At 43.4% G+C, this 19,995-nt stretch overlaps 2 protein-coding genes across 3 annotated transcripts in view; one reads left to right on the top strand and one right to left on the bottom strand.

Annotated features, from left to right (window-relative positions):
• Nucleotides 1-1,690: 1,690 nt before the first annotated feature.
• On the bottom strand, nucleotides 1,691-15,958 carry CNIH4 (cornichon family AMPA receptor auxiliary protein 4). Its single transcript, XM_054024581.1, has 5 exons — nucleotides 15,850-15,958; nucleotides 13,287-13,355; nucleotides 10,339-10,451; nucleotides 3,298-3,438; nucleotides 1,691-1,902 (listed from the first exon to the last, which is right to left on the bottom strand). Exons 1-5 carry the CDS (start codon nucleotides 15,916-15,918, stop codon nucleotides 1,875-1,877), a joined length of 420 nt encoding a protein of 139 aa, XP_053880556.1. The 5' UTR covers nucleotides 15,919-15,958; the 3' UTR covers nucleotides 1,691-1,874.
• A 3,228-nt stretch (nucleotides 15,959-19,186) lies between these two features.
• NVL (nuclear VCP like) overlaps nucleotides 19,187-19,995 on the top strand; it is a 64,604-nt gene continuing 63,795 nt past the window's right edge. For both annotated transcript variants that reach the window (XM_054023529.1, XM_054023528.1), the window contains exon 1: nucleotides 19,187-19,334. In XM_054023529.1, coding sequence (XP_053879504.1) covers nucleotides 19,278-19,334 — 57 coding nt within the window. In that variant the 5' untranslated portion in view covers nucleotides 19,187-19,277. The remainder of the gene's footprint in view (nucleotides 19,335-19,995) is intronic.

The raw sequence follows: 19,995 nt of genomic DNA, 5'->3' as shown, positions 1-19,995 counted from the left end.
TGGATCTGACAATGCATAGAGCATGCTGGGCATCCTGCTTAGCTTCTTTACTGCTACTGTAGCTCATGGCAGCATTAAAAAACAAAACCTTACTCTCCCCTGTTTTCTGGGCTTCCTAGCACCTCCTCTCTATGCAGAATCTATTGATCGTTAACGCTCTTTAAGGCCGGTACCATCTCTATTTTAGAGCTTGTGCAGAGCTGAGCATATTGTTGACACTTGAGTAAACATGGTAGCAATACAAACTATTTTGTCTGCTAAGCATAATTGCTTTTGATTTTGGAACAACTGGTGTCCAAACATGGCACGTTTAATGTCCTCAAATCTAAGGCCAAGGCTTAGCAAGAAAGTTAAAGGCAAGATGCTGAAGCTTGATTTCGCCAACTATCTAAAGGTTGTTAGTGCTGGCCTCAAAGAATAAGAATCTGCAGCAATTATTTTAACAGTTTAATTTCAACTAATTTTGCATATAAAATCAAAGGGATACAATTGCTCTTTTGGACAGCATCTCTCAGCCTTTCCTGTGAGTCTTGTTAAGACTTAGTATTTTAAAAACAAAGACTGACTGATCTAGAAAAGTGGCCTGTATCATCAAAAAGAGTAACACACTGACCTGAAAATAAGAATCCCTAACAATGAATGATGTCTATGTGGCATGGGGAGAGCAGTTGAAAAGAAAGTTACAGCTGGCCATCACAGAGGTAACTGACAAAAGTTGTTGATACAGAGCACTATTCTTCCATGTGTGTTTATTTTTGATTCATCTGTCTTGAAAATGGGAACAGCAAGGTCTTGGATAAATAGATTGAGAGGTCGTTTAGCTTTACTGTCAAGTATCAGGGGGTAGCCATGTTAGTCTGTATCCACAAAAAACACCAAGGAGTCTGGTGGCACCTTAAAGACTAACAGATTTACTTGGGCATAAGCTTTCGTGGGTAAAAACCTCACTTCTTCGGATGCAGAAGTGAGGTTTTTACCCACGAAAGCTTATGCCCAAATAAATCTGTTAGTCTTTAAGGTGCCACCAGACTCCTTGTTTTTTTAGCTTTACTGTAGCTTCTGCCAGTCTCCCTGTCCTTTGCTGCAATGTGTTGATTACTCCCGAGTGAATCTCCATCTGTAGATCAATTTATTGTGTAGCAAGAGTGTAAGAGGAAAGAATCATAACTCTTATTTCTTATGTTGATACAGATAAGTTTACACTAGAGCATAGACCAGGATCGCTTTTGCCTTACCCCATACAGAAAATGAGATAATGGAAGTAGTGCTAGGTGGTGGTGGTTGTTTTTTCCTTTCATCATAATGCTGTTTCATGGAATAGCTCCAAGCAGATAAAAGATCCATGTGGTACAAGCTTCTCTGGAGCTCCAGCCTATTGAGTGTGCACTCCACTACAGGACTCCAAAATAGATCTTCAAACAACCCAACAGCCAGAGGCACTTACAAAAGGCCTTTATGAATGAGCAGATGTATTAAACCTGCACTTAAATTTGCATCTGGACCTTCCACTGGTATAGATCTGAGCAGAGACCTGCTAAACCAGGCTGTCTTTTCCTGTTATCTTTTCTTTAGAGTGCAAGGCGCTGTGCTACAAGATCAGTTCCATATAAAAATTAAATCTAACAAGATCTAATAGACAGTTTTTGTTCATTTCATACCACACTTAATCAATTGCTACAAAAACTCAATGTCATGGTTTTTAAAATATTTTATGTTAAAAATACAGCAAAAATATTTCTTGTTCAAAGAGGAAAAAATATACTGCATGACGACACCGGTCCAGGTATGTTCGAAAGTGTCTCTGGCTCCACAACTGTTCACTGGAGTGATTCGGATGGTTCAAAATTTGGCAACTAACCAGTTCCTTTTCAACTTCAGTCATTTATCAAAGCCAAGATCATACTGTGGCAAGACAAAAGAGGAGATTGGTGTATTTCTGAAGCATATGCAAATCTCAGAGCACCTACAGTTTTAATCAGATGGATGCACCTCATTTGCTTAAGCAGAACAGAGATCACAACCACCTTCACCTTTATTATGAAGGCAAGATTTGCAGAGATTGTAAATCTTAGCATGCAATGATCCATCTTGAAATGAGCAGGTGGCCACGTCACAGAACTCACTGAGTTGTAGCTTGGCCAACCCTATGGGAAGGTTTGCATGAGAATGTCTATTAAAACAAATTTGGTCCCCAAGTAGCTCCCTTACGGGATAGGTATTAACCATCACTTTTTATTCTGTGTGTTAAATCCACTTAGCACCCTGCATGCTGCTTGCAATAGATTTTATACTAAGATACTTAACCCTTACATATCTTGGAAATCTGGGCAAAAAAATATACATTAACGTATGTACCTGGAACAAGGCTTTAAAAAAAAAAAAAAAAAAAAAAAAAAAACACATACACCACACACACATGCCCTGTAGTTACTCCCAATCTTTCTCACTGTGTGCAGGATAGCATAATTTAAAAGGGATGCTCAAAAAGTTTAGGCCTCAAATTTATGTTTTGAAAAGTTTTCTATAAAACTTGGTTAAATAGAAATGTTTCAATGGGAGGAAAAATAGGTTTCATTATAACCAGATACGAGAGAGAAACTTTTACTAGACAGATATGAAACTACCCAGTGCAGTTGCAGCCAAGCTGAAGTGATAGGCCCAGAGTAGACAGGCTGGATATGACTGAAATAGTCAGATTTTTAAAATTTGTTTTAAAAATCTAAAAGTTCTATCAGTAACAGGGAAGTGAAACACCATCCCCTTTGCCCTCATTCTGCCATTATTTACTTTCCTTTAAATTTGAACTACAAATCAAATTAATTGTTTGTACCCTTTGCTGCTCACTTATGATGGATTAAGTCAGCTACAGTTTGTGTGCATTTGTTTTCAAAAGAGTGCAGCTTTCCCACCCCCTGACATTAGAAGTATGAAGTCTTGAATCCCTTCTTCCCTGCATAATCTAGAATGTGACATCACAGTTAGCTGGTGCATGAAGTGCTGATTCCCCCAAACTAAACCATCATCCTAGTTTAGAAGTTAGTCAAGCCCACTCAATTTCTGAACAAGGGAATATCCAGTTACATTTAAAGGAAACAAATTAAAAAATGATTAAGGGCAATATTTTGAGTGCGCATGTTCAACCTGGAACTGACTGCCACAAGTTATTACTTGAGCAAAGAGCTTAAATAGGCTGCAGAAGGAGGACAGATATGCAATTACACTGGCAGAATAAAGAGGATATGAAATGCTAGTATGATAATTCCTTTGTTCCTATGCTGCACAAGATTTAAGACTAACCTGTAAAGGTACATGAAGAAACAAAGCAGGTGAAAGCCTAGCTTAATCATGGCTTCCTTCATGTGTGATTTCAATTGCCCCCGATTATGGATCTCTGTGGGGTCAAACACCCCCAGGTTCCCGCTTGGCACCATAATGAACCTGAAAGATTTAAAAACAAAAAATTAATTTTAGTCTCAGTATTCAAACAAATCTTACTGAAGCGGTCAAAGAGGGAAAACAAAGACATTGCTCCCCGTTTTAAGAGTCATTTTCTAATTCAGTACACACACCCCTACATTCACATATTAAAGTTTCAGTGGTAATAACTGATTCTATACCAGTTCTCTTACTGCATGTAGGTACCAAGATTTATGGAGAAAGTTCCCAATGAAAGTGAGATGCGTTAACGTGAAGAGGCTGAAATCTAACATGCTAGTGGTTTTGTTAGGATTCTGAGCAGAATTAGCATCTTCCACTGCCAGATACAACTAGTCAACAGAGGAACTGTGTTCTCCTGGCTAAGGCACTATTAGTGGACTGTAGGAAGTCTGGGTTCTAGTCCCACATCTGCCACAAACATCCTGTGTGACCATGGGCAAGACACAATCTCTATGTAATTCAGTTCCCCCATCTGTAAAATGAGGATAATACTTCCCTTCTTCTCAGAAGTGTGTGAGGAACACATTTACTAATATTTTGAAGGCTCTGATACTGTAGTGCCATAGAAATGTCTAGAAATAAAGAAAACACTTTATGTAACAGACCAAATCAGAGAGCAGGCAGGAATGAGAAGAAGTGCTGTTGATCTCATTTTTATTATGAGATGAGAAATTCTAGGTTTTGTATTCCTTTGTTACATAACCTAAAACTCAGATAATCATAATTTAATCCATTCTCTGAGGAAAAGGGTAGCAGTGTTCCAGAGGTGAAGCAAGTGAGAACAATGCTGGAGCAAGGACTGTTACACTCCTACTTGATTCTGACAAGGTGCCATTTGATGTTTTGCAAGTGAATAATAAGCATTTGAGCCCAGAATTTAGCGCTTTGGTGTATATAATGACAAAGTCCCACCTATTCTAAAGATACAGTGCAACAGGTAATGGATTACATCCGACCAGCTATGCCAGAATGTTCAAAGACAAAGTCACCTATATTTGTCTAAAGGGTTGAAGGGGAATACACTAAATTTTTTATTTAAAAAAAAAAAAAAAAAATGGATTCCAGCTTCAGTTTCTGCAATGCTAATGCAGCAGCTGGGTTCATGCTACCACTCAGAACTTGAGACAGAACTCCTGGCCTCTCATTTCCTAGGCAGGCAGAATCTGAAGCATCTGTGTGTTTGCTGGAACAGAAACTCCATTTGTTTAAGAGTGGTAAAGCCATTAAAAAAGTTATTCCGTGTCTAGTAAAAACTAGAAATTCCCCAAGGTTGATTTAAACAGCTAGGCTGGGGAACAGGAAAGTCAACTGATAAAAATAGAGAAATTCAAATATTTTTAGTTTGTGGTCTGAGACAGACATTGGGTGGCCTCAGGACAAAGAACAAACAAAATCAGAGACTCAGCATAATTACCAAAAAGCAAGAAATTCAAACCAGAAGAAAGCCACTAAAATAAATTTCAGCATCTTCTGAATATCAAACAAGTATTTTCACCTGACATTACATTTTACCTGACAGTATTTCCACTACAAGACCAGTCTGAATATGTCCAAGACTACAGCCCTTACCTCAAATGAGCCAAATTCACACCCAGTTTGGATACCCCTCAGCCCTACCTTCCTAGAAGTAACAGTAAGATTAGTTGGGCATATCCTTATTAAACTCCTGCTCTGAACCCTTTTTCTGATCTCGGAAGTGTAAATCCAAAACAACCTTTGGTTGCCTCTGCATACAAAAGAAACTTGGCTCCCCTACCATGGTACCAAGAGGCTTTCCCCCTTTACCTTACCAAACATAGGGGAAAGATGTTGCCAGCAAAGAGAGAGACTATTCATAGCACTAATAAGCCATGCAACTCCAGAGTAAATTCAACCAAGGTGCAGCCAGGATAAAAGAAAGAAATCCACTCCATAGTATTTCTCGGATTCATTTCATATGAAAAATCAAAGTGCCATAAGGCAGATTAGGACACAGAAAAATCAGGTCTCATTAGAAACCATTGGAAATGAAAAAATTTCAGTAGTTGAAGTCAAGATTATTCTTGTTTAAATTAAAAAAAAAGTTGACTAATTTTTATTTTTACAAGTAATCCCTAACATTAAAGTAAGTGAAAAGCTGGAGACGAAAATTACTTTCCAGTTTACTTTGTGCTGCATCTTAATGAAATAAAGCAAAGAACATGAACTTTGTGTTAATCTGAAACAGTCCCTGGTAGTGCCCCTTCCATGTGGAACACATTGCATCATTTTCTTAAACTGCTTAGCAGATGAATACCATAAACTTCACTTCTTTACCTGCTTTGCCTTTGAGGTAAATGTATGAACTATTCCCCTCATTGCAGGGTTTGGGACACACAAAACAGGAAGTGATGCAACTGTAATTAAAGCTTGTAGAATTTTAAAATTAAAAAATTAAAATTAATGGAGATATCCTATCTCCTAGAACTGGAAGGGACCTTGAAAGGTCATCGAGTCCAGCCCCCTGCCTTCACTAGCAGGACCAAGTACTGATTTTGCCCCAGATCCCTAAGTGGCCCCCTCCAGGATTAAACTCACAACCCTGGGTTTAGTAGGCCAATGCTCAAACCACTGAGCTATCCCTCCCCCGCCCTCAAAATAATTTTGAGTTATTTATTATTTGGATTCAGTTTCTTAAAAAAATTGCAGTAATTAGCTGACATACTAAGAGAGCTAAATAAATAAATAAATAAATATAGTAAAGAAGCTGACAGTACTGTTCCTAGAAATACTTGTCATTGCTTCACAACCTCCACTCACCACATGGAACTGCCATCTTAGAGGCATAGGCTTGTATTATATTTTCCTACAGGGCATAAAGCCTTGAGGCAAAGGAGGGCTGAGAGACTTCAGCTCCCATTAGAATTCACTAGAATATAAAGCATTTTGGTGCTGTGTTAAGGTAAGTTTCTTAATTCTTGTTTGTTTTAAAGGGTCGCCTACTAAAAAAAAACAAACAAAAAAAAAATCACAATTATTTTAAACCTATTATTACAAGCAAAATCTAAAATGCCTATAACTGAAAAAGTATTTTCACCATTTTTCAATTGCTTTACTTTACGTCGGACAGACCTTTGCATATAGTCATGCTCTGTGTTTCTTGGGTTGTTTGTGTGGGTCTTTCACACAGCACCAGAGAGGAGAAACATGCTGCTACCACCACCACGATTGATAGGGTTACTTGGGCAGCTGTGGCATTTAATACTACTTATATTTCACCTTTTTTAAAGTGGTTAGATTTCAAATTAACCATGTCCCTTTAAGTTGAAAAACTGGGTACCGAAAGCAGCGTTAATACAAAAGCCCCAAATGGTGCCTCATTTGAGACTTCTGTAAAAAGTATCACTGCTATCCTGCAAATGTGGAGGAACTGAAACTTAAGTGACCAGATACCTTACATATCCCAGATCCTGAACAAGGAGATCAGGTAGGATTTCTAAATAGCTGACCACCTGGAATCTTGGGAAACTCCCCCTTTGTTGCCTCAAGCAACTCTGTTCCTGTAAAGCCGTCTCACATTCAGCCTCATTAAGAAGTATAAGCCTGCATCTGACCCCACTGGGGCAAACTTGAATAACCCTATTCATGTCAGATCATCTCTTACGCTGTGAAACTTTCACTGAAATTAATGGGACTACTTGTGGAGTGAGATGCTACGCAATATAAATATCAGAATTTGGATCACTGAACTCAATGACAAACTTCCATGCTATTTGTGTGGTAATCCTAAAGCATACAGGATTTCAAGGGGAATACAAAAAACACGAACAAACATGGCCCTAACTTTGCCCACCCGAACATTCACCCTGGCTACCAGCCTCTTAACAGAGCACAGTTTTGCAAAGATCATAAGGAAGCTAAGAAGGCTTCTTCAGTTGTTTGTTTTGTACTCTACCCAGCTCTGGGTGAAATGGATAGTCTGGCACCACTCAAACTCCTGCAGGATGCAGTAATAATGTTGTAGGCCAGAACTTGGTTTCTGAAATGTCATTAGCTCATAAAGAAGATTCTGAGAAATCTTTCTGACTATAACAGTTTAGAGTTCATACTCATAAATGGATTATAATTTAATATTTAATCCGTGTTTCACAAATGGTAACTCCCACAACTCTTCCTTAAATGTATTCTGACAGACCCATGCATTTTTTGTTGTTCATCTCAATATAATATTTTCTGTACAGACAGTGGCTGGGACCACATCTGGGTTCTATCCCTACCTATACCACACACTTTGAGTCGTTTATTTCTCTGCACCTCCGTTTCCTAACCTGTAAAATGGTTCAGTTACATACTGACAGTGATGTTGGGTATATTTATTAGTGTTTGTAAAGGATACCAAGATTCTCAGACAGAAGGGGATATTAAAAACTTAGTTTGTAATTCTGACCTATAGGGGAAGGAGAAGTGCAGAACTGTATTATTACATTAAATTTGTCATACAAGCTGTAAATTGAAAAAATAAATGTGGATATTTGTGTTCAGAAGATTACTTCTGATTGACTGACATCTTATAATTAAACTTAATTGGACTATTCAAGATGGCCTTTGAGAATGGTTTCTTTTATTAAAGGTGAGGAGGGCAGGCATTGTGTTGCTCTCTCTAACGTCCACTGGCCAACAAGGAGTGATATTGACAGGCTACTTTAAATTCTCTTCCAGAGACTGGTACACACTACAATACCTTCACAGCCAAACACAGTCTATGTACACAGATAGAAGGGAGGTACCGTATACAAGTTAGACTCATGCTACTCAAACGCTATGGGCTGACTGGCACCTTGCTACGAGCCAAGGCAGCAACAAATTTTTATGTCTTGTTTAAAAACAACTCAAGCATAATTACTCTGACTTATCTTTCATGACAATATGCAATTGCTTCTCTGAGTTAAACAATAATATTATACAGCTAAATGATAAGCATTTGGTCTTCTGGCCACATGCACTTCATCTTACAAGTAGCTTTGGAGGAAGGCTAAGGGGTGGTTTGCAAGGATCTTGCTCATATACTTCATTAATATGGTGACATTAGCGTATACTTTCTCTGTACAGCAACAGAATAAGTGAGAGACAAACAGGTCTCTGTCCTAAGGCATTCCAAGTTCAAAAATGCAGCAATACCAGCACTGACCACACAAAATGGAGAGGGCTTTATGCTATAGGTGTGATTTAAATAAAACAAACAAACAAACAAAAAAAAAAACACATGTAGACAGAGCTTGATACACAAGATGGCAGGCTGTTCAAGGCACAATGGGCAACGCAGATGGCACAAAATCGAGAGTGGACAATGGAGGTGAAGGAAGCAATGAACAGGAAGTTTGGACAGAGGCAGAGAGAAGGAGAAGAGTCATAGTCAAGGTAGCATCTAGGGCAGGGGTGGGCAAAGTACGGCCTGCAGGCCAGATCCGGCCCACGGGATTACCACACCTGTGGTGTTGCAGGCCCCACGCCATTCCCAGAAGTGGCCGGCACCACATCCCTGCAACTCCTGGGAGAGTGGGGACAGAGGGCTCCGTGTGCTGCCCTCTCTTGCAGGCACCGCTGCCAGCAGCTCCCACTGGCCAGGAACGGTGAACTGCAGGAGCTTCGGGGGAGGTTCCCACAGGTGAGGCCAGGTCGCAGAGCCCTCTGGCCCCTCTTCCCCAGGGGACACAGGGACGTGATGCTGGCCACTTCTGGGAGCGGTGCGGGGCCAGGGTAGGCAGGGAGCCTGCCCTGGCCCCAGTGCGCACTGCTGCCACCCCGGAGCCGCTCCAGGTAAGCAGTGTCGGGCCGGAGCCCACACTCCAAACCCCTCCTGCACCCCAACCCCCTGCCCTGAGCCCCCACCACACCCTGCACCCCAACCCTCTGCCCTGAGCCCCCTCCCGCACTCCTCCCTGCACCCCTGCCCTGAGCCCCCCCCGCACTCTGCACCCTCTTCAACCCAACCCCCTTCCCTGAGCCCCCCCATACACCCTGCACCCCTCCTCTGCCCCAACCCCTTGCCCTGAGCCCCTTCCTGCACACCGCACCCCCCCACACACACCCTGCACTCCCTCCTGCACCCCAACCCCCTGCCCCAGCCCTACATTCATGGTTCTGCATGCAATTTCCTCACCCAGATATGGCCCTCGGGTCAAAAAGTTTGCCCACCCCGATATAGGGCCTCATCTATACACAATCTTTGAATTGTTATAAACAATATTGGTTTAGAAACTAATAGTTAAAGAAATACAACCACCTTGGATGGACACTGATATACCCTAAAGGTGCCAATATCAGTGTTGCTTATTCTGTAAATTTTATACCAGTACAACAACATCCACAATAGAGGTTGTATCACTATACCCACATAGTTACAGCAGTACAAGAACTGTCTTTACACAGTCTCTTGGGGAGATTTTAAAGTGAAGAGTGAAACCTGAAAGAGGAGAATCTAACAAGCAAGTGAGCATGGGACACATGACCAGAGCAATGAGAGGAAACATCTTGGCACCAGAGCTTTCAGTATTTCACCCCATTAATATGCTACTATTTTCAAAGGCTCAAGCCATTAAATCCTTGAAAACTTGAGGCTGACTCACAACAGCAAGGTACTTTGTCATTATAAATTTTACAACAAGCAGACTGAAGAATCTCAAGTTCTCAAACTTTGTTGCAATTTCAGCTAAAAGCGCTGGAGAGGCCAATTTTCTAACCTGTTAGGCTACATGGGAAATTTTAAAAAAAGGTCAGATTTGTGAAAAGTTTCAAAAGTACCTACAGTGAATTAATAACTTAAGGATATAAATGAAATATCCAATCACGATGTACCACCACAACATATGGTTTATCTTCATACTCAATTTTGAAAGTAGTGAAATTTCAAGAGAACAAGAAAATAAAATCCTGTGCACTTACCTATATATATTCCAGGTTGCTACCGGCAAATTAAGGAGGAAGATGAACCAGTGCAATGAAATAAGCATTAATACAGTGACAATAGTATGGCCAATCAATTCTGGGACCACCCACTGCAAAAAAGGAAATATTATAGAAGTTTAAATATTTACACAGAGGAACCAACCCTTAGTGTAATTATGTCAAAAACTACATGTGTACACAGAGTGGATTAAAAATGGATTAAATATTTTTATTTAAATCAGATTTTTTTTAGAATTAAATGGGGTTTTTTTATAAAGAAAAATGTATTTAAAATTAAATTTGCAATGATGACAAACTAATCTATTAAAACCATATGTTAAATAAAAAATATTAGGCAGTCCATGTATGCTGCCAAAGTTTTAAAGAAAAGTACTGAACCGATGGAAGTCCCTGATTAAGCAGGTGCAGAGAATGTTTTACTTCATTCAAAGGTGAGAAATCACTTGGAAGTAGAAAAGCATGAAAGATTATTTTCCTCTTCCAATATATGAATAAAAATTAGGTGCAAGAAGATGAGATCTACTAGTTCTAAAATCTTGAAGCACATGGTGACCAGAAACAATCACTTCAATTCACTAACTACAGATATTTCCTTTGGTAAGTAAATCAGTTAGAGCTGGTCTACACTTGGGGGGGGGGGGGGGGAAGGGGGAAGAAAAAAAGAGGGGAAATCGATCTAATATACGCAACTTCAGCTACGAGAATAGCGTAGCTGAAGTCAACGTATCTTAGATCGATTTACCTCGGGTCCTCACGGCGCAGGATTGACGGCTGCGGCTTCCCCGTCGACTCCGCTTCTTGCTCTGGTGGAGTTCTGGAGTCGACGGGGAGTGCGTTCGGGGATCGATTTATCACGTCTAGACGAGATTCAATAAATCAATCCCCGATAGATCGATTACTACCCGCCAGATCGGCGGGTAGTAAAGATGTACCCTTAGTTTAAGATGCAAAATGTGTTCTGATAAACATTTCTCTTATGTTTCCAGCACATTTAAGATAGCATTTTAGTTAAATAAAACTAATAGTTGTTTTTGAGCATTTCTTAGTTTAATTCCAATTTCCATCCGTGTAGAACTTGATATAAATCACAAATAAAAAAAAAATCTAGTAAATAAGAAATGCATCATTCCCCATTTTCAATTATGAACAGTAAAAATTAAGAATCTGATAATATACATTGGTAAGGTGTATAATTTTTTAAATATATGTATATAGACAATAATGTAGCCTCCTGGTTAGCAAAAAGAAGTTCCAATTTAGTGTAAAGGCTATATTTAGTTGGAAATCAACATGTTTGAATGGTTACTAATCAATGAGAATCAACCTTTCTTTAGGAAAGGAACTAAAAGCGACACATTAAATATCAATCACTAGTTATCACTTTGGAAAATGGACATCTGAACAAGTAAAATGTACACAACGTGAACAAAATGTAGCATGTCTCCACAAAGATAGGGGCCATCTCAAAACCCAGAAAACTGACAAATCAATCCTTCCCCCCCCCCCCATGCCTCCCTGGCTACAGTGCAATTAGCCACTCCTTGGTGTTTATTCAATTTGATCCAGTCTCTCCGCAAATCAAGATTTTTTCAGAACGACAATACAAAGGGCTCAGAAAATAGGCAGCAGATCTATCAACAATGTAAAACCAACCAAAGCAAGAAAAGTGACCCACCCCAGCAAGTGTAGATCAGAGTGGTGCAAGAGCTGTCTCAGACCTGGGCTACATGCAAAAATGGTACCAATGGCTTAAACTTGATTTAGTTAAGTTGGAGCAACCCTCTTCAGTGGACACACTTTTGTGTAAGAGTGCCTTATACTGATTTATCTCAAGTTGGGAACCTTCATTGGGAAGATTCAGTTTAAATCTTTTGTGATCTGTAAGTGTTGATTTCACCTAACATACAGAAATGGGGGCGTGGGGGGAAAATCGATCAATAGCAATCGGTACGTGCAGCCTTTACCACACCTAGCAACCACAGGGATTTGGTTCCTGGGATCTTGATCCTGCAGTCCTACTGTCACCAACCAGGAGAGAGCAGGGCCATCCCTAGGCAGGAGCCATTCAGCAGGAGGGTGGCCCCCCCCCTACAGTCAAATACTCATCCACCCCATTTTGGTCCCTCCCATGGGTCTCTGCTCCGCACAGCAAACACAGCTTCTCCTGCCCTAGCATCCACAGGGATCTGGCTTTCTGGGCCGCACATCTGTGCGGGGAGCCCCCTGCAGCCCTGCTGTCATCAGCCCCATGGCCGTGTAGAAAGTATGCTGGAGCCTCACTGTGAAACTGAAAATTTTAAAATGATAAAAACTGATAAAGGCTAAAAATAAACATCAATATTATCTGTTGAATTTCAAAAATCCATGAATTCTGCCAAGCCTAATCTTATGCCACTCAAACCAAAATAAGTGCGCCCACACAAGAGGAACATACCAATTTAACTACATCAGTTTCTAAGCAGAATTAGTTCAAATGGTACAATTTCTCATGTAGGCAAGGTCTGAGAACTGCTCTGGTCAAAAAAGGCCAGGAATTATAGCCAGATTTCTAATAAAGTAACTAAAAAGTGTTAGAAAGATCACAAAACCATGTCGCAACCAGCGACCCCTTGGTCTGCCTCGTGCCCAGGGATAGAGGCAGAGAATCTAGAGATTCTAAGCAAGGGGCTGTCTAAGCTGCAGGTATACAGCCAATTTATTGGTCTGCCTCAAAGCACCAGGGAGAGGGGGAATGCTCCGCAGTTCATACTGTAGGACATACGAGAAAGGTTCATTCTAGGAGTTGGGGTGAAGGGAAGGTGTGGGAAAAGAAAAAGTAACAACCACCACCATTCTGAGATTCATAGCACTCCCTACTGTTTCCAATGCTAGGGCACAGGATCTACTGAGTTTTATCAAATTTAATGCAACATAAGATTTCTTACTTTATTTAGTTTTGAACAGCAAGATCTTGCATTAATATAGTCACATTCCAAATCTGATAGTGTTATTATCTGAAGTCCAAGATAAGGAACATTTTTTGTCAGACAGTAATTCAAAGCTATATTTTAACTCTCACAGGAATTAGGCACACCTTTACTATAGTATAGAGGAGTTCAGGCTTTAATTGGGACACTTTTCTGTTAGAGCAAAAAACAGTCACAGTTACGTTTGAGGTAAATTACATGTATTGTCCTATTTTATTCTCTTTGCTACATCACGTGTGTGAGGAAAAGATGTGGAACACAGTGCGATCAGCACACAAGTAATCTCACAGTGCTTTTTACCAATGACTGTTGGCCAAGTGCTTCAACACACTGAACACAGATTAGGGAACTCCAGAGCTTGCTTATTTCTCAATGCAGTTTCTGTTCCTGGGCCTTGTCTTACAACCCTTATTTATACAAATGATCCCTCTGACTTCAATAGAATTAGCCCCTTACTAGGTTTAGACACTTATAACTGAAAACATATATACAGTTTTTCTTAACTCACTGAGAATACTACCATCAGACAGGGGTATTGGGAGTTATAATTTGTTGACATTTGTGAGTGCTTTGAGATCCCCAATGAAAAGTGCTAGAAAAATGCAAACTAATGTTTATTTTATAATTAGTGCCTAGATAATCTGGTGATGGACACTTTTGAAGTGTATAATCAGGACATTTCTCCACAAGAAAAACCAAGAGGTGCTTTTAATATCAGAACTATTATTTAAAGGTAATCTGTGAAGGAAGAAAAATGTGCACTTTTTTGTTCTTCATTACATACAAAGTCACCTGAAAGGTTTAAAAACATTAATTCTGCTTTTTAAAAGACATATTATTAGCAATATCAAGTTTCTCTCTGTTCAGCTGGAGAACAAGTGGGATGCTATCACAAGAAACTGATTCCATAAGAGAGAAGGGATTTTTTGTCAGAAAAATTCTCTTTGAAAAAAGATTTACCCTCACTCCTCCCCAAATGAGGTATGAAAGTTCACACTCCCGCAAAAACAAGACACTTGATATTCCTGATGTTTTTAAAGCCTTTCTGGTTTTGATTTACCTTAGAAACAAAACCCTTCAGGCCATCTTTTTTGTGTCATGATGAAGCAAGAAAAGAGATTTTGATAAAGACCCAGTGCCCTTTGCATCCTAATAATGCCATAAAACAATAAACAAGAGCGATTAGCGAAACCTTGTGTAAGGAGAATTACACAGGTAGTTCAACCAGGAACTAGTGGCATACTAACACCAAGAATACATTTCCAACAGAATAAGACATCCACAGAATCCAGAGAACACTGGATTACAAAGGTTTCTCAAACTTGTAGAAGTTTTTGAGATTTAAAAAACACTTTTGCGCACCTCCCCCCATCCCATATCAAGACCAAACAGATCAGTATAACATGAACTATATGGAAGCAGCACAATGTGCTTTTCCTTATGTGGACTATGAGTGTAAGCAGCATATTGCAATTAATTGAAATTCTGTATTTAGAGGATTGTACACTGCAAGCTTTCATTACTGAACCATGTTTTTGCACATTCTTCTGTGTTATAGAAATATTTTCACGTAACAGTCTATTCCTCTCCTGACTGAGTCCTAGCAACATTCTCCAACTTCCTTTTTACCAAAGCAGTTTCAGAAGAAACTAATGGCTGACAAAAATTTACAAGTATTTTAAATGCTCATGTATCTGGGGAGATAATTCTGTGAAAAGCAGCATTCAACACTCAGGTAGGTGATTTGTACATTTAGTCACAGTAACAATCAGAATCTTATGCACCTTAATGAATTATCATTAGACAGTTATGCCAGATGTGCTATATCATGATGAAATTGGAACAGAACCCAAATCTGTTTATGACAAAGGAACATCTATGTTTATTGTACAGATTTTGTTTTTAAATCCTTAACTAATTTTTCTTCATCCCCCAGTTAACATAGAGGACCATCAGTGAGAGACAAATGTGAGATTTAAAATATCCTATGTAAATTACTAGCAAAACATTCCCAAAAATACAGAAAAATTCACAAGTGTGACTTTCCATCACATTATTCATTGAATTAACAGAATAACTATATCGGAGAAACAACTTAGGCCCCAAATGAGATTTTGCAAAAACAGGATTTGACAAAACCCAACATCCACAGATGTTGCTTTCCTGACTTTTAAAACATTTCAATGAATTCAGGCCTTTAGGCTTAAACATGTCCCACCAGAATTAGGAGACACCCAGGGGATGGTGATTGGCAGGGGGCGAGTATCATGCCACCCCTGGGAGTGTCCCAACCCCCCTCCTCAGCCTCCTCCTCTCCCCCGGGATACCCCAGCCCACTGTACCGGCTCCCCCAACCCCGGGAGTAACACCCCTTATCCCTCACCAAGACCCCCCTTCCCAGAGTTACCGCCCCACAGCCCTGCACCGAGCCAGCGCCCCAGTGCCGCCCCACCCCGCGAGCACCCCCGACTCTGCCCGACACGCCGCCCGCCCCTCCCCGGCCCCTTCGCCCAGAGGATACGAAATACACGGAGAGAAAGATCAGAGCGCAGCAATCAATGAGCGAGAAGATGAATACGACGGACTCCATGGCTCCAGCGCCGCCCTGCCTCCGGGCCACCGTACACTGCCGTTTCCGGCTCCCTTCCTCCTACCCCGCCCACCGTCTCCAGCTATAGTGCCCGCTCACCCCGCGGCATGCTGGGAAGTGTAGTCTTCACTTCCCTCCTTAGGTCTGCAAAGGCTGCTGAGAGCAGAGAGGTGGTGGCCCGCTGGGAAGGGAGGCTTGGACCCATCCTTTGGGATGAAGCTGGGAAAATCCCCTACTTGATATATATTAAAAACAACGAGAAATCCTTGTGGTAGCTGAGAGGCTAACAAATTTATTTGGGCATAAGCTTTCGTGGGCTATAACCCACTTCATCAGATGCATGGAGTGAAAAATACAGTCGGCAGGTATAAATATACAGCATATGAAAAGATGGGAGTTGCCATAACAAGTGTGGGGGGGTCAGTGCTAACGAGGCCAATTCAGTCTGGGTGGATGTGGCCCATTCCCAACAGTTAACAAGAAAGGGTGAATATCAACAGAGGGAAAATTACTTTTTTTAGTTACTCAGCCACTCCCAGGCTTTATTCAGGCTAATTTGATGGTGTCAAGTTTGCAAATTAATTCCAGTTCTGCAGTTTCTCATTGAAGTTTGTTTCTGAAGTTTTTTTGTTAAAGAATGGCCACTTTTAAGTCTGTTATTGAGTGTCCAGGGAGATTGAAGTGCTCTCCTACTGGTTTTTGAATGTTACAATTCTTGATGTCTGATTTGTGTCCATTTATTCTTTTGTGTAGAGACTGGTTTGGTCAATGTACATGGCAGAGGGGCAATCCTGGCACATGATGGTATATATTGCATTGGTAGATGTGCAGGTGAACAAGCCCCAGCTGATGTGGTTAGGTCCTATGATGGTGTCCATTGAATGGATATGCAGACAGAGTTGGCAACGGGGTTTGTTCCTAGGTTAGTGTTTCTGTTGTGTGGTGTGTAGTTGCTGGTGAGTAATTGCTTCAGGTTGGGGGGCTGTCTGTAAGCGAGGACTGGCCTGTCTCCCAAGGTTAGGGTTACCATATTTGAACATTCAAAAAAGAAGACACTCCACCTGGGAGGGGAGATTGTTGGCCCCGCCCACAGTCCACCCCCGCTGCTCCCATGCTCCGCCCCAGGTCCTGCCACCCCTCCTCACCCCCTGGCTCACCGCTGGCTTGCTGCGTCCCTCCTCAGTCCACCACCCACTGCTTGCCTCCTCCCTCTCACCTCCTCACTCTCCTGCCAGAAACCCCCATGTCCGCCCCGAGAACCCCCGCCTGCTGCTGGCTCGCCGCTTGCCTCCTCACCTCCGCCCGCCCACCCACCGCTGGCTCCCTCACCGCTCGCCTCTTCAACCCCTGCTGCCCGCCACTGGCCTTTTCACCCACCCCACCCCCGCCTGTCGCTGGCTCACCGCCCACCTCCTCCCCTCCCTGCCCACCGCCTGCCTCCTCACCCTCCCGCCCGCTGCTGGCTCCCTCGCTGCTCGTCTCTTCACCGCCCCCTGCCGGCTTGCTGCTCGTCTCTTCACCCTCCCTGCCCGCCTCCTCACCCGCCCACCTGCCCGCCAGCCACTGGCTCTCTCGCTGCTTGCCTCTTCACCACCACCCTCCGCTTGCCTACTCACCCCCGCACCCGCTGTTGGCTCACTGCTTGCCTCTTCACCCCGCCCCGCTCACCTAGTCACCCCCCCCGCCGCAGGCCCCTTGGCTCCTAGGATCAGGGGCAGCCGAGGGGTCTCCACGTGCTGTGCCCGCCACAAGCATGAACTCCATGGCTCCCATTGGCTGGGAAAAACGCCAATGGGAGCTGCTGGAGCCACGGAGCGGGGCTTGCAGGCACAGGCAGCGCACAGAGAGCCCTCCGCCCCCTCATCCTCCAACCCGACCCTAGGAGCCAGAGGGACCTGCCAGATGCTTCCTGGGAGCCGGCCCAGATAAGCACTGCCAGGACTCCCCACCTCGCCCCCCGGCAGGTCCCTCTGGCTCTTAGGGTTGGGGGAGGAGGGGCGGAAGGCTGTCTGTGCGCTGCCGGCGCCTGCAACCCCTGCTCCGCAGCTCCGATCTAGGGTTACCATACCTCCGTATTTTCCCAGACGTTTTTAGATATTTAAAAATTCCTCCTGGATGGCAATTTAAAAACTAAAAAGCCAGACATGTCCGGGAAAATACGGACATATGGTAACCCTACCCAAGGTCTGTGAAAGTGTCACACTCTGTATGGCATTGCTGGAAGGGGCTGGGATACTGTGCTGATGAGAACAGGATAGGAACCTTACACAGAATAGAATCCCAGTAGCACATCTCTCCCAGACCCCCACCCAAGAATCCTGCACCCCAGTCCAAACCCACCCACTTCCTTCCCCCGGAGAAAGCACAGAATGCTAATAGCTGCCACAGCTGGGCAAATGGGGTGGAGGGAGGTTAGCACAGGATTTAAAATCATAACTTTTACATTTAATGCTGGTGATATTAATAAAACAAAACCCATTAAAGATAGGACATTCCTAAAGTTAAGGAACTTATTGCATTACTAACTGGGCTATTATGCATGCACATCCTGTTATTTCAATAACATAATTAACAAGAGAAACAGAAATGTATAGTACCACCTGCAGTATGTGCAAGGCAGACAAGACAACATTGTGTCAAAGTCCCAGGAGGCGCAGGGAGGGATTGGAAATGTCTGACTTGTGCATGCTAGACTTGTAAAACTTAGTGTTGTGTTGATGCCTAAACTTTCAATTAATTTTCTTGGCTTACTCATAAGGCTCCTAGGCACTGTGATAACACCAATAATAAATAAATAATAGCGTGCCATTGACGGACTGATACTGGCATGGCTTTAACTGAAACGCTTTTCATTGCTGGGTCCTCCCTGTAAGCACAACACAACCAACTTGTGCCTGACTTTAAAAAGACATAGCTGATGTCCACGCCTGAATGGGATCTACAAAACAAGCCAAGTTTTATGCCTGCAGCTTCAGCAATGGTGAAGTGAGCGCCCAATGGCCGGACAGGGCTTTCCGGCGCACAAGAGAAACCGTATCAATGCAAAATGGCTGAAGGTATTTGACTGGGCTCAGACCAAAGGCAGGAATCTTCAGCCCCAGGCAGCCGAGGATTTGGGGACGGAGGCGCCTGCTGTACAGTAAACGCACCGTACGGTGTTCCTAGCCTAGACCAGGGCTTGTTCGTAATACCAGAACTGCCAATAAAGTTGGGATATTTTGAATGGGCCCTTCGGGCGGAGGTTTAGGTGGCTAGGTCAGTGCCTGAATAGAATTCCAGAGCGGCTCTTCGGGTTGATCTCCATCGTTCTGGCGGCGCGCCTCGGTTCGCTTGGCGAGAGCTGCCGGAGGCGCTGGGCCATGCGGGGCCGCGTGGGGAGCTTTGCGGACCCTCGCCTCAAGCAGCGAATCAAGCAGGTGCCGATCCCGATCCCGCCCCCTACTTGCTCCTGCCTCGCTGTGGCCCGTCCCCAGCCCCGGGAAGTCAAGTCACGCGCCCGGCCACGCGCTCCTCCAGGGCCATCGAGGGCAGGGGCGGCTCCAGGCACTAGCGCACCAAGCCCTGCCTAGGGCGGCAAGACCTGGGGGGCGGCCTGCCGGTTGCTGTGGGGGCAGCAGTCAGGGAGCCTTTGGCGGCATGCTTGCGGGAGGTCCGCCGGTCCAGCGGATTCAGCGGCAATTCAGCGGCGGCTACACCGAAACTGCGGGACCGGCAGATCACCCGCAGGCATACCGCCGAATCTGTGTTACCTGCAGGAGGTCCGCTGGTGCACTGCCAAAAGCCACCTGACTGCAGTGCTTGGGGCGGCAAAATACATAGAGCCGCCCCTGATCAAGGGGTAGCCTTGCATGCAACCCAGGGTGCCCGCAGCGCAGCCCTGCATCGCCCCGCGCTACAGGCCCATCACCCAGCTCTCCGCAGGCCTTAGGCCTAGGGGAGGGGAGCGGCCGTTTCATTTGTCAGGGCCAATGCCAGCACCACACGCTGTGTGTGTCTGTAAAACACGCTGGGTGCGGTCCTTGGGCTCCCTGCAAGTTATCATCTTGTTCCAGGGGTCACACCACCTGGGTACCCCCC

Source organism: Malaclemys terrapin, chromosome 3, assembly GCF_027887155.1.
Source record: "Malaclemys terrapin pileata isolate rMalTer1 chromosome 3, rMalTer1.hap1, whole genome shotgun sequence".
Taxonomy (NCBI): domain Eukaryota; kingdom Metazoa; phylum Chordata; order Testudines; family Emydidae; genus Malaclemys; species Malaclemys terrapin.
The sequence above is the reverse complement of the archived record's forward strand: the minus strand, read 5'-3'. Positions and strand labels throughout refer to the sequence as shown.

Coding starts and splice junctions, on each gene's coding strand:
- CNIH4 (XM_054024581.1), bottom strand. CDS start 15,918: ATGGAGTCCGTCGTATTCATCTTCTCGCTCATTGATTGCTGCGCTCTG. Junction 3,439..10,338: donor GCAACCTGGAATATATATAG/GTAAGTGCACAG, acceptor TAAATCTTTCAG/GTTCATTATGGTGCCAAGCG. Junction 1,903..3,297: donor TTCTTCATGTACCTTTACAG/GTTAGTCTTAAA, acceptor GTCTTGCCACAG/TATGATCTTGGCTTTGATAA.